The sequence below is a fragment of the Eptatretus burgeri genome, chromosome 5, assembly GCF_056783735.1.
Source record: "Eptatretus burgeri isolate ZD-2024b chromosome 5, Ebu_testis_v1, whole genome shotgun sequence".
NCBI classification, from domain to species: Eukaryota; Metazoa; Chordata; class Myxini; order Myxiniformes; family Myxinidae; genus Eptatretus; species Eptatretus burgeri.
Genome location: NC_140965.1, coordinates 49,039,627 through 49,054,552, shown reverse-complemented (window position 1 = coordinate 49,054,552; position 14,926 = coordinate 49,039,627). Strand labels below are relative to the sequence as shown.

Sequence of the window (14,926 nt, the reverse complement as noted above, 5' to 3'; positions counted from 1 at the left end):
ATGCTGTTCATCATTGATGAAGTGTCCACGATACCCAATCATGCACTTCATGCCATCGACAAATGTTTGCAAGATGTCACTGCAATCAGACAGCCTTTTGGAGGCAAAGCCATTCTGTTCAGCGAGGATTTCAGACATGTCCTACCAATTGTACCACGATCCCCACCAGTAATTGTTATTGACACATTCCTCAAAGATTCACATTTGTGAGAACATTTTCAAGAATTGATGCTCACTCAAAACATTCACAATCACCCAGACCAGGAAAACTTCTCAAGATGGCTGCTTCCTCTGGCAGTGGAATCTTTGTGGCTGATCTCCAGCCACCTGTAAGCGATGTCGTAGAAGTACCTGCTGTATGCTTTGTAACAAGTTCCCTGATTGAGGACGTTTTTTCAAGTACAACCAGCAAGGACAGACGCATATGTGTCATCCTGTCTCCTAAAACCAACTGTCTGGCAATGAATGAAGAAGTCATACAGATGTTTCCAGGTGGAACAGTCACTTAACTTAGTGCAGATTCAGTTAAGTGTAACAATTTCGAGTAGGCAGAGATCTATCCTGTGGAATTCATAAATTCCTTTACACCATCCGGGATGCAACCTCGCCACCTTAATCGCAAGGTTGGTTATGTTGTCATGTTGCTTCGCAAACTTGGCCTGCAACAGGGACTTTGCAATGGTACCAGAATTAGAGGTCATCAATCTGCACCAAAAGTGTGTTGAAGCGAAACTGACTTCTGGGCTGAATATTCTAGAAATCGAGTTCTCATACCTCAAGGAAAGCTCACCCGAATGACACCGGATTGCCATTCACTTTACAGAGAATCCAATTTCCCCTACGCTTAGCTTACTCGATGACAATCAACAAAGCACAAGGCCAGACATTTCACAACATTGGCATTTACTGACCTCAGCCAAAGTTCACCCATGGCCAACTGTATGTGGCATTTTCTCGAGGAAGGGCTCTTATGGATGTTCAAGTCCAAATTCTTCACACCGAGACCCAAGGCAAATGCCAAGGTAAAATGGTCACACAATGTCATCCACCGTGAAGTTCTAGCATGAGGAAGTTACAGGTTCAAAAACAGTTTTTTCCTCATTTTGAAACACTCGTTAATGTGCCACACAGCGTGATGATTGAAATTGGATGCCACATGATGCTGGATATTACACGTAATTTCCATGGGTCCCTGCTAGTATATATATATATATATATATATATATATATATATATATATATATATATATATATATATATATATATATATATATATATATATGTCCATCAGAGAGACAACACATATGTTGATCCATCACCCTACGTATATGTGAAACATCAGAATGACAGTTTATAGGTGGGCCAAGATTCAAATCAGGCCAGGTATCACATACCTCCAAGCTATCTTGCTCACGCAATTTATCTATGGTATACCTCCACACTGTTGGAAGGCAAGGTTGAGGGCAGGAGAGCGAGAGGAAGACCAATAATCGCTTGGATGGCAAATATAAATCAGTGCATTGGACTAAGTTGTGAGAATGTTTGAGGCAAGTGTCCAAAAGGACGGGATGGAAATCCCAGCTCATTTGGATGACGATGACCTCTGACCTCACGTCAGCAGAAGAATCGTGTTGCAGATTTTTATTTGCTTTCATTACTCTTGTGAACTACCTGAGGATGAAGAAAAACAGGTTTTTCCAGACTCGTGTTTTTTGGTAAGAATATGTAGGAGTATTGTTCCTCTCAAAAGGAAGAGAATCATGACTCATGTGTGACAGTGAGAGTCAAAGCGTGACAAAAACTTTTTTGAATTTTTTGAAAAGGCTGATTTATTTTTTTTTTGAAATTTTTTGAAAAGCCTTTTGTTGAAAAGGCTGTTGGTTTTCAAGAGACTTAATTATCGAAGGAGATAATAGAGATAAAAATCCATGTCAATAAAAAAAGGCTTTCATGCTCAGCAATGAAGATCATTGCCCTTACAATTAAGAACATTTGCTTGAACATATTTAATTATGATTGCCGAAGGTGGAAGGAGGTTGTTTTCATCCCCGTCTGTCTGTTTGTCTGTTTGTGCGCAGGATGATATCTAAAATATTGTCAACGGATTCGGACGAAACTTGGTGGACAGGTTGGGTGTGTGACGAGGACGAATTGATTCGATTTTGTTGAAGATCTAAATACAGATCTGGATATGATAATTATTTATTTTAAAAAAAGTGATTCTTCACCATTGAGAGATAAAGCCAAAAAGGATATATAGCATGATATTTGAAAAAAATGTATTGGGACTGATATGTTGTGGATCAGGCATTGTGTGGCAGAGGTATGCGCTCTACTTAGTGCCCTTTTTTCATAATGTTATCTGGCATCATGTCACCATGATGGGCCTTTTTTCAGTCATGCTTCAGTCGTAATGCTGCTGCGTCATGACTGAGAATGATACAGAAAAGTGAATGTTGAATGTTATCACCAAAAGACAATTTATCACATGACTGCTATGTTTGTTTAAGTTGCTGTGACAGTGTGATGATGTTCAGGCCAACAGTGGCTTTACACGCGCAGATGTAGCTTCTTCCCTGTGATGTACCTGGAGTTGTTGTCCAGGTTGTTATGTTCAAGTCAGACTTTAATTTCCTATCATATTCAACAACATTTAAGGAAGGCAAGCTCAAATTTGTCCATAGGTTGCGACCAGGGAAGTTGCGAGTATTTTATTCTTTACTTGTTGCTGTTAGCATCCCATGAGCCACCACGAGGGTTGAAATACCGTATTCCATGCTACTCATGATCGTTCCATGTGTGGTAGTGAGTTATGTCAGTGCAAACTATAAATAACCTTGCATCGGTATCATGGCAGAATTTTTATTTTAACCATTGTGTTGGTTTCATCCACGTGCAGCCTTTTTTGTATACAATGTCGAGGCTCGTATGAGAGCGAACTCACAGAACGTACAACAAGGGAAGCAGGAGACAAGAGGGGGTTGGGGGGGGGGACGTGAAGAAAAAAAAAACAGTGGGGAACAGAGACATGAGGAGATCTGTGGAAGGGATAGGGATTGGGCGGGGTACAATGGGGTAAACAAGATGGACATTACAGGGACTTTCAGGAAGGAAAGCAGGGTAATTTGAAGGAGGTGGGGTTGGAGTAGATTAGCAGGGGTAGAAAAGATCGTGGTTTTGGATGGGGGAAGATAAGAGATGGTGGTGAACATCTGTTTTGAAGACCTGGAGGGAAGAGTGGGATTGACGAGAGTGTGGGAATTTGTTCCAAAGGTTGGGGGAAAAAAGGAATGAAAGAGTGAAGGTGAGCAGTGATTCTTGATTTTGGAAATTTTGCCAGAAGGGGGTTGCTGGCAAACCTTGAGTGCCCTGTGGAAATATGGTGGGGACATATCGCAGACAGAGTGGGGGGGGGGGAGGGAGGGGTGCGAGGCTGGAGAGGAGACGGTAGAAGACAGAAAGACCACCGACATGCCTTGGTTTACACAGAGTGGAGACCGAGAAAGGTGAGAGGAGAGAGCACCAGCTCAGAGGGGAGAGCAGTACTCCTTACAATTTAGTACTCCATATTTCATACTACCAGGCGTTGCTTGCACATTGGATGACTAAATAAAAGTAAATCATATGTGATGTTTTTCTGAGAGATGGCAGCACATCGTAAGGTGTTTTACTGCATATAAACTATAGGCTCATGTAAGAACTATTTGTTCATGCTTAACGCCAAGATGTGGTAAGAAGGGCTTCGTTTCCCAAACGTTTCACCTATGTAAGAGTCGATGATTCTTTTGACAAAGTTATTTTTCCTTCTCACTTTTATAGGCCATCCTGCCAGCCTATAATGAACATATTACTGCATACTTTCAGGGATGTGAGCCAAGTGGTCTTGCACTTCCTGCCCTATCCAAAGCTACCCCAGGGCCCACGCATTCCTCCAGAAACTCTCACCTGCTCACCCTTTGAAAGCCTAGGCTGGTTGCCCACCTGTGTTCATGCAGTAATCTCTTTATTTATTTCCCCCATAAGGGAATCGTGTCCTTTTATCCATTGTCTTTTCCTTCTCACTTCAGTCTTTCGAATATGCTGCCCATAACTACCTCATGCACTCACCTATGTGCATCCATGATCTCATCAACGCATGCTGATTCTTTCCCATTCTGTTCCTCTTCGGACGATTGTTACTCAGTTTTGTGTTTTTCCTCCTTGTGTATTTCTAACCCTCCTCCCATATATCTTATGATAGTTTATAAACCTGCTAACCTTTGTCATTTTGGCCTCCCATTTGCATAGACCCTTGTTTCGAAGAATATATTAAGTCTGACAAAGGTTGAGTTGATGTATTCTAAATTAATTATTCAGTTGTAAACTATAAGTAAATCAAATGCAAAGGCAGAAGGAGAGTGCATCACCATTAGCTCCATATGAGCAGAGTGTGTCATTACTGTATCTCCATACTTCCAGTGTATGATGTCATTGCTGTATTTCCATACTACCAGTATATGATGTCATTACTGTCCCTCCATGCAATCAGAATGACAAAATTACCTCTCTCAGCTTTTCCTGATGGTGTGGTGTGGTGTGGTCCTGATGGTGTGGTTGCGGTACCAGATAAGAAAAAATGGCCATCAATAGATGTATATATATATATATATATATATATATATATATATATATATATATATATATATATATATATATATATATATATATATATATATATATATATATATATTTTGCAGTTCATTCTCTCGACATTGCAGAGAGCTTTAATTGGGTTCACTAAGAATAGCCATCAGGGATGCGTGCGTTTTCACTTCTTAAGCCTCAAAAATTGTTTTGATGCAATATTTAGAGAATTGACATTTGCGTTGTTCTTGAAGCAGCGTTTGTGTTGCAAAAGGTGTGACTTTTCCTTGGAACGTGTTGTTGATGTGATCAAACAATCATTTATTGTTTTCTCCTCCAGAACAATTCTTCAACACAGGATAAACAGATGTAGATGTTAGTTGGAGCAAAATATCTCATGTTGGAAAAGTTGGGCTAAGATACGACAGTGGACGATCAAAGCAGATTTCTAGTTCGGTGTACATTGCACAAGAGCTTGTTTTCTATCTTCACACCTTGGCTGGAATGCAGGGCGGGCTGTTTGTCAAGGCTTTAAGGGTGTTGGTTCATGGGGAAACTCTTACAGTTGTCATAATGAATTCAAAGTGCATTTGGCAAACACAGATGTAAACTCTTGTGACAAAATGTAACTTTTATTACAGCTAATCGTACCCGAGTTATATTTATGGAGTTCATGGCAGCTCATTCATGGGGTTTATTGTTAAACTTTATACTCTTCTGGATGCTCTGCCTTCGTCCTCACCCTTCCTTCACGATACATTTCATTGTTTCAGATGGAAAATTTCCGACTGGCACGGTGCACAAGTCGATATGACACATAAGACTTGATCCTTGGAGTGATGATGTAGTTGCGGACCCGGGGTCAGGGGAAGACCACAGGGGGTGGACTACCTTGGATTCTCGCTGGACTCACTGGAATCGCAGGCTGTCACACACGAATAACTATGTGTCATGGCGGGCAGATAATCGACCGAGAACGCCAAAAACTCGACCACGTGACTTAGGGTTCTCCGTCTAAAACCGTTTACCTCAAGGTCACGTGATCTCATTACTGGGGAACACACCCTCGATATGTACTTGCTTACACCAGATCACCTTCCAGATCAGATGCAGCCGAGTGGAACTGCCAAGCACGTACCGGCTATGAAACAGATAGTTGGGGAATAATTCCCCGGCTAAACTAGGGTGTGGGCCATTCTGGACGAAAATGAGCTGGGAACATTTCTAAACAGTGTATTTATTTACAACCAAAGCAAGGAAAGGTATGTGGCACAATGGATGGGTTTTAATGTGTGTACAGCAGGGATAGAAAGGAATTTGTGGGGTGCAGCAAAAGACAGCAATCTTACAAAAGCGACACAGAGCAGAGTTATCCCGAATATCTGTCTCACTTATGCGAAGACAGCTGCCATCACACGCACGCACGCATGCACGCACGCACGCACGCATGCACACACACACACACACGGAAAATTAGATAGTAAAGAAAGAAAGGAAAGGTGAGGGTAAGCGCCCTCAAAATACCTCCTGGTATGGTCGGTTGAGCAACGCGACCCAGATGCTGAGGGAGAGGCAGGTGGGAGGAATACTGGTGTCTAAAATGTGGGAGTGGGAGGTGTGATGTATTGCAACGTGAGGGGTACGGTGTCGTGCGAGAGGAAAATGTGAATGCGTGTCAGTATTTTTGTTCCTTTGTCCCAGCCTGCCACAAGTAATCTGGCTATTGCATCCACAGTGGACGGGATAGATGGGGGTATAGAGAGATGGTAGAAGAGATGTGTGAGGAGGAAAGTCCCTATCCTAACTGTGTAGATATCTGTACGTGTGAATGGTGTACCTCTATGTGTTATCTCCTCCTTCCCACTCGATCACATGACTCGTGACACCTTGTGCTCTGCGCTGACACACCGGTGTGCGGCCAGTTGGTGACCCCGTCTTGCTCTGCGGTTCAATGGTTCCGATAGCAGTGGCACGATGATGACAAGGCGGTGAGACGCACTCGTACCCACGAGTATGCTGCGGCAAACAAGAACAAAGAGGGAGAAGAGCGAAGAAGGGCAGACGCACAACTACAAAACAGCTCCGCGCCGCTCATTTTATAAGTCCCGGGTGAAGGGTGGGGCGAGGACAGGATAGCGACGTGCAGTGGCCCAAATCCTGCTCCTCTATTGGGCCAAGAAGCCTTAGCCATGCCCTGCCAGGCTCTGGGACCAGAAACCGGCTCAGAAGCTTGCTGACCTTGGCACGGCTCGAAGCTCCTCACTTTACATGGGGCCGTGCTCCCTGAGCGTGCACCCCGGACCCGAACGTATGCTGAACGCTATTTTGACATCGAATTGTTGCGGACTTCTCCCGCTACCAATGGGCTCCTCCATGAGTCGCAACACACATTCTATTCGGAACCCATATCAAGTCCTTCAATCGCCTTTCCCACGACCCCTCCTCATCCCTTGAGGTTTTTCCTCGGCTTTATGAATGCGTGAGGGCAGTTGTGATGATGATCAAGCAGAAAGCTCACACGGGATGCTCCCGGTGAAATGTGGTAATTGTGGTGTCTGTAGTGTGGTCGAGCGCCACGCGGCACCCACAGTAATGGCCGGCGCCATGTGGCGCTCAAAGTAGAATGGCAAATTATCGCGAGGTAGGAGTGTGAATGGTCGTGAGAGTATTTTTTCCCGTGTGTGGGAGGCGGTAGCGGTGAAGATGGTGAGGTGCGTGGAGCAAGATGAGGATTGAGGTGAGGTGTCGGTTGAGAATTGGCGCGCATATTTATATGAAAAATGGCGTGGAAACACACGAGGAATGATCCATTGTCGACAGAGATGGTGGTGACCGAAAATGCGGGAGGCACTTGCAGCGTGCCTGCGAAGTTGTTATTGAGTCGTGTGTGTGCTTGCATGCGTGTTTTGTATAACGGCTATAAGAAAAGGGGTTAAAGTGGAGGTCAGAGTGAGGATTGAAGATATATATATATATATATATATATATATATATATATATATATATATATATATATATATATATTGCAGTTCTGGAAACCGCATCCCCCCCAACACCAGTGGCAGCCAACATACAGTGGTCCCCAGACAGTTATTTCATAAATGTATTTTCAGATAGTCCCTTCCTTCTTGTATAATGGATCAAACGGGACAGTGCGTTGTGTAAATCTCATCGTTGGGTCTGATTAAATCTCTGAGCTCCTTCCTATTCTGCGTTTTTCTCTATTCCTGAGGTAAATCCAAGCAAGGGGTCCTCGCGTTAGCCAGCAGGTGCTACGCTCAGACACCCATCAGTAAAAAATGCAGCCATGCGCCTGTACTGTGGAACATGGGTCCTCGCGAAAGCCAGCAGGCATTATGCTCAGACACCCTTTTGTAAAAACCACAGCCGCACCCTTCCTGAAACAATGCGTCCTCGCAGAAGAAATAGGAATAAAACACCAAGCGCTCATGCTGCATGGAGCGCATTCTCCACAGCCACGGCCCCCACCCACTGTTCAGGTGACTGGAAGGATAACCAACCTTACGGCGCGTTGCAGAAATGCCGTGCCGAGAAAATACAGTAGAAGGAACAACCCACCAAATGCTAACAAATTAAAGTATCCACACGGCGCACCTTTTCAACCCATTCCTGAGTCTAATAATTATATCTATCTTCTTCAACTCAACCCTACGTACAGTAATTATATCCAAACTTTTCCCTCAATTCCCTGACACAGATCAGGGCTGGCACCGTGCACATGACACCGCCTTTGATAAATGGCCACGTGCTTCATGGCGGCGGACCCACTAGCAGTCCTGGGATAATTTATTATCATACACAGACCAGGGCACGAATAATCCACATCTTGTTCGGGTCTGCATGGGTTTACCATAGCATCTTACCATCGGTCTTCGCTGATCACGGCAGCCGTGGGTGTCTCCCGCAGACAGCAAGCATCCTCTCGCCTCTCCGCCCGGCTAGGCTGCAGCTAGGCAGAGACGTGCTGTACAGCTTGGGCCGCATGGCTTACAGCAAGCAGCGCATTGACCGGCGCTGACCGCCGGTCGCCGTGGGCGGCCCAGGAGTTCGGTGCAGGGCGATTCGTGTCATGGTGCTCAGAGTGAGACGATTCGCAGCTTGGAACCATCTGCCTGGAAGTAAAGTGGAGCCGCTTCGGGTCATGGCGGCCTGTATGCTGGCTGGGGCCCAAGCAAAGTGCCCGATTTGGGTGACGATACATCGCTTCGGGTCGTCGCCCCCGCCCTGTACCACAGGGTCTATAAAAGGACGTGTTGCGGAGCCGCTGGAGTTGTTCCTGCTCACTGCTCCTGTCTGCTCGTTCCTGGCGGCTCGTCCTGCTCGTCCTGGGCTAGTGGTCATCTTTCCTGCGCTGCGTTCCCATCTGCTGGTGGATTTCAGTTCCAGCTCCAGCTCCGGCTCCAGATCCAGTTCCAGTTCCAGTTCGAGTGCCAGTTCCTGCCGTCGTTCCTGCCCATCGTTCCTGTCGGCTCGTTCTGTCTGGCTTGGGATTGACAGTCCATCAATTTGCCTGCTGGCTCCGCCTTTCTTTACCAATTTGCCTGCTGACTCCGCCTTCTCCACCGCCTCGTTGCCCTTCCACGCCCCTGAGCTTCTGACTCCACCCAAAATCCGTCCTTCACGCCTGACGGTTGTGCTGCATTCTCTGGATCAGCACTTAGCTGCTCGAAGTGCGGTCGTATTGGTGGCGCGGTCGGGAAATCGTGTAAGGTATTGAGAGACCGTTAGCCTCATCTCCTCTCCGCTTTTTCTCTTCATCGGGATTTGTGTGTGTGTGTGTGTGTGTGTGTGTGTGTGTGTGTGTGTGTGTGTGTGTGTGTGTGTGTGTGTGTGTGTGTGTGTGTGTGTGTGTGTGTCATTGCACCTGTCCTAGCTTAAGTTAAGATTGTACAATAATTATATCAGGATAACTCTGCTCTGTGTCTGCTTTGTGAGTTGCTTGATTATTGCCGCACCTTTCACATTTCTTCCTATTCCTGCTTACAGACAACAATAAACAACATTCACTGTGCCACATACCTTTCATCGCCTGCTTGTTAATAAATCCTTTGCAGAAATATTCCCAGCTCGTTTTTGTCTTTTCTTTCATTGATCCAGCATGGTCCGTATCCTAAACTAGCCGAGACCTTCTTCCCAACGATTCGGTCCTTTTAGCCGGTACCTCCTTGGCAGTGTCGCTCGGCTGCATCTGATCCGGTAAAGTGATCCGGTTCGGACAAGGCATACTGAGGGCGTGTCCCCTGGTAATGAGGTCACGTGATTAATTAGGTAACCCGATTAACCCATAGACGGAGGACCCTAAGTCATGTGGTTGAGTTATTGGCGTTCACGGTCGGTTCGTGACCCGCTGCGTCACCGAATTATCCGTGTGTGACGGCCTGCAATTCCGGGGAGTCTGGTGGGAACCTGAGATAGCTTCCCCCCCGGTGGTCTTCTCACCCGACCCCCGGCCCGCAAATATATATATTCGACCTAACTACGAGTCCCACGCAATGCAGTTCATCCCATTTACCCACTAGACATGAGGGGAGACTAACTTTACGAATACTAATGAAACTAGAAGGGCACTCGGTGGAGCGCATACCTCTGCCACATAATGCCTGATCCACGAGAACATATCGGGCCCAATACATTTTTAAATACCATGCCATACAGTACTATATCGTTTTTGGCTCGATCTCTCAATGGTGAAGAATCACTTTAAAAATTAAATAACACTCGCATCCAGATCTGGATTTGGGTCTTCACCAAAATCACATCAATTCATCCTTGCAACATGCCCAATCTGTCCACCAAAATTCGTCCGAATCCTCCACAACCTTTTGAGATATCGTGCTACATATCATTTTTCGCCCAATCTCTCAATGGTGATAAATCACTTAAAAATTATCAGATCCGGATCCGGATCCACATCTTCACCAAAATTGAATCAATTCTTCCTTGTCACACACCCAACGTGTCCACCACGTTTCATCCAAATCCGTCTACAACTTTTTGAGATATCCTGCACACAAACAGAGAAACAGACAGAAAGGGGTGAAAACTTAACCTTCTTCACCTTCGATGGCGGAGGTAATAACTGCCTGGGGATCACTGTATGTTGTGTGCCATTGCCATGGAGGCATGCGGTTTTACAGAACCGCAACAATTCCATAAAGTAGAGTGCAGAAACTGCTCTGGGTTGAGATTTGATATCATGTTAGATTTGTTTGAACCTCCCCCTTTGAATGAGCTGCCATGTGCTCCTTGAAGATAACAGAGAAAAATATTTAGTGTGGCTGTTGGAAGATATCACATTTTGACTCGATCAATCAGGCTACCAGAAGGTAACAAACGGTGATAATAAAGATCCACAAGCAGAGGCATCGCTAGCTTCCAAAATGATTTGGGTCCTGGGTCCCCTTGAACTTAGATCCTTCCCAAGCCCCCAATAAAGCATTTAGCACAGTGGCACGTGTAGAAAATAGGCTAATCATTCTAAAGTGGCCTATCGTAGCCAAGTGGTTAAAATAGATTTGGGGCACAGTTCAGCATTTGGAGTACATGCCCCATGGGCAGGGTAGTGCCCAGCAACAGCCCTGTCTGCAAGTATCATTTGTTTTTTTTTTACTTTCACCATTGAACCCACTGCTGCATTAAAATATTTCCATGTTTTATCTCCCATATCATACATTATTAGACGATCCAATAGTACAATGGATATGAAGGACGATATGCATTATTTCTTTTGGACAAGTAAAACATCACCAGAGCATTTTTCCACATTGAGCTTTGGCGATCATCCAGGAATGTACACGTATATCACCTGCAGCAGTGCAGCATAAGGATATTAGGAGACCTTATTATACTTTTACATTTATTACACGGACATTAGGACCAGCCAGCTAGCCTGGTGTTGGCTTAGTGGTTAAGGTGGATAGATTGGGATCTTGGGGTCCTGAGCTCGAGCCCCTGTCAGCCATTGAATTTTACGCCAGGTGGGGTTGACTCAGCCTATCATCCTTCTCAGGTCAGCGAAAAGTGTACCAGTGTACTGGTAATCGGAGCACTACACCAGCGGCATAGTTGTGCCCTCGGCCAATGATGCTACCTGCAGCCTTGTGCTGCATACAAAAGAGGAGGAGGACAAGCTATTATATGTATGCACTCAGGTGGGATTAAATGAAGAAAATATAGGAAGATCAGAGGGGATAGAATGATGGTTTAGTGAGGAGTGTTGGAGGAATGTAAAGGGGATTGGTTAGGAGGGAGAAGTAAGAGAAGGGAATATAAGTGCAAGTGCAAGTATAGAGCATACAGGGTGATCATGGTTGGGGTGGCGTTGTAGCCGTCGGGTCAAAATTTTTTCCTTGTTTGCACAAGTTATAAGATGAACCCTTTTGAGACAATGAACAATTCAACTTATGATACCAATATATGAGAAAATCTGGGATTTGAGCATCATGAGCTTGCTGTGTGCTCAGATGGGAACACCCCATATGATTGATTCTAATGAGTATCATCTGAAGGTATTAATTTTACAATTGTTAAAGTCGGTCTGCCAATGTGCTCCTTGATGCCTTTTGAATTGTTTACGAGAACTTTGACACTCTTCCTATGTTTTGCAGACCTTCCGTTGGCCCCTTGCCAGTCCTATCAGTGAAAGTGAGAAGTTGGAGGTTAAGGTGTACAACCACAGCAAGGTTTTCGGGAAAAGGTGAGACTATCTCATTCACATCGTAATTATGACACCCTGGATACCTAATCGAACCGTTGGGATATGTCATCATTATTCGTGTTTGTTTAGCATTTTTCATTTGCCGTCCAGTTAAGATTTTTGCGGATGCATTGCGTGAAACACCAATATGTTTTCTCAATGCACTCTGCAATGCTTTATTGCCACAAATTAAGCGTTATCTTGCTGCTCGTTGCAACTTTGGTTTTTGTTGTCCGTGCATGCCTGTGCTCGTTTGTTGTTGCCTGAGGCCCCCACAGTCATGACTGGGTTTGCCTTTTTGGGAAGCATTGTGATAGAGTTGTGTTTTGTGGCGTAAATCTGTTTCATTGCTTCCCTGCCTCAATATCCATGTGCACACCCCTGCCATTGAAGGGATTGCCCTGTTAAGCCTGCAGGCATAAACATTATCACAAGGAGAACTTTGTGCTTTGGCCTGTGGTTTGTAATGAGACATGATGTCACATTGATGGAGTCAGAAGAAAAACATGTTTCAGCTAGAAATACAATGTAGCTATAGCTTTTTATTACCTATTCAAAACCTTTTTGATCCTTCACTTCTGACTTTGTATTTCACAGTTTGAGAAGAGATTATTTATAAGATATTTTGTGAATAATTCTGCTTTGAAGGACTTATCAAGATAGTAAATAACACGCTTTCTCATCATTGTTGTCACCACTGAGGTACCGAAGAGAGCAGCCTTTATCAGCTATATCAAAGAAATCTGCATCTTTATTTTCTTAAAGGTTCCAATTATTCCCACCTTATTGTGGGGTTGGTTGGGCAACATTTCTGACCAAAGTATTTGATTAACTGGCTGGTCAGGAATGATGTTCAAATGATATGAAGGTGGCAAGAATTTGGAATTTGGCTGAGGGTGCCGGAGATAACTCGTTTCCTATTTGCAAAAGACACCATGGGATTTTTAATGTCCACGAATGACCATTGCTGGCAAATGGGTAATCTGACTTAACGTCCTTCCGATGGATGATGTACAGGTGATGTCTTGCCATACCTGACCTGACCTGATGTCTTCCTTTGCATATAGAATACCAGGATGACAGTTTATAGCTCACTTTGAGGAAGAAATCATGATAATGTTTTTTCCTTCTTCTGTAATTCAGAGTAACCTGAGGCAATGTGACCTCACTCATGTGAGTTGGTTTCCAATTAAAAACAAGGACAAATGTGCCCAAGAGCCGCGTCATAAAGGTTTTGTCTTCACCAGAAGAAGAAGAAGAACAACAAGAAGAAGAAAACGCTGAGCTCTCTTAGAGCCAGCGTTCGCAACGCGACGCGGCTAAAAAGTCTGTTTTAGAAGGAATAAATAATAAATAAAAAAATTACAAATGAAACATCAACAGAAGTTTTTTAAATTTGTCAAAATGTACTAGCTCATTGCTTTGAAAAAAAAAATCACATCATTTTCCTATTAAAATTATTCCTGATACCGAAGTGAGGTTTCTTCCATCAAGCAGATAATTTTCTAGCTACGTTCCTTAAAAATGTTGACATCTGAGTGAAATATTCAGCTTGTGCCTTCAACCATGCAATAAAGGTCAAACTAAACTTCTGTCGCACCAACAACGGTTGCTGTAAGCTCTTTCCAGACGTTCGCTATTTATTCTGACTCGCCGAAACCCCGTCACAGACGGATTCCGTTCATTCAACCACCCTCACCAGCTCACCCACACTCGAGGGACATGGACTGGACAGGGTGTGCTTGCCCCCGCCTACTCATCCCCCGCCCCTACCCCATTCCCCCCTGCCTCCCACCCCCCGCCTTCAATTTGCTTACCCCCGCCCAAAAATTTAATTACCCGGCCCTGCCCCCGCCTCCTCACTCCCCTCCCCGTCTCTTGATTCCCCGTCCCACTTTCCCCCGCCCCCTTATGCACCCCCTCGCACTCAACGCCGCCTAATTTACCCCAGCCCCCGCCCACTCATCCCCCACCCCATCCCCCCCGTTTCCCGCTTTCAATTTGCTTACCCCTGCCCAAAAATTTGCTTACCTTGCCCCCCGCCTCTTCACTCCCTGCCCCCGTCTCTTCATCCCCCGCTCCCACCTCTTCACTCCTCGCCCTGTTTCAACGAAAAGTGTTTATTCTGCTTCAGAGTTGAAAGTTGACTATTGCCACTATGTGTGATGCACTCTTACAGGTACGAAGATTCTTTCAGTCCAGGTCACAGTATCGAGAAAAAGGTGATGCGACCGCTAGGCGGAGCACAAAATTGGACCTTCAGTATTAATATATAGAAGATACAATGTTTCTTGTGACATTTTTTGTGTCAAATTCACATTCTGAGTTAGTTAGCATGTGCAGAAGAGGGTTTTACATTGCAGACGCTATTTTCGAGGAGTGGAATTACACCGCTCAGTGGTAACGGTCTGTCGACGACAGACATAATGACGTCAGCGAATGCCCGATGATGTCATGACATCCTGACGCCTCTCAACGGTGACGGCACACGTCGCCATGTAAACGAATGTGAAACGAAAAGTGTTTATTCTGCTTCAGAGTTGAAGGTTGACGATTGCCACTATGTGCGATGCACTCTTACAGGTA

At 44.8% G+C, this 14,926-nt stretch overlaps 1 protein-coding gene across 6 annotated transcripts in view; it reads left to right on the top strand.

Moving 5' to 3' along the window:
• Nucleotides 1-14,926, top strand: part of LOC147026391 (otoferlin-like) — a 241,570-nt gene that overhangs the window by 20,373 nt on the left and 206,271 nt on the right. For all 6 annotated transcript variants that reach the window (XM_085881790.1, XM_085881793.1, XM_085881789.1 and 3 more), the window contains exon 3: nucleotides 12,252-12,340. In XM_085881790.1, coding sequence (XP_085737916.1) covers nucleotides 12,252-12,340 — 89 coding nt within the window. The remainder of the gene's footprint in view (nucleotides 1-12,251; nucleotides 12,341-14,926) is intronic.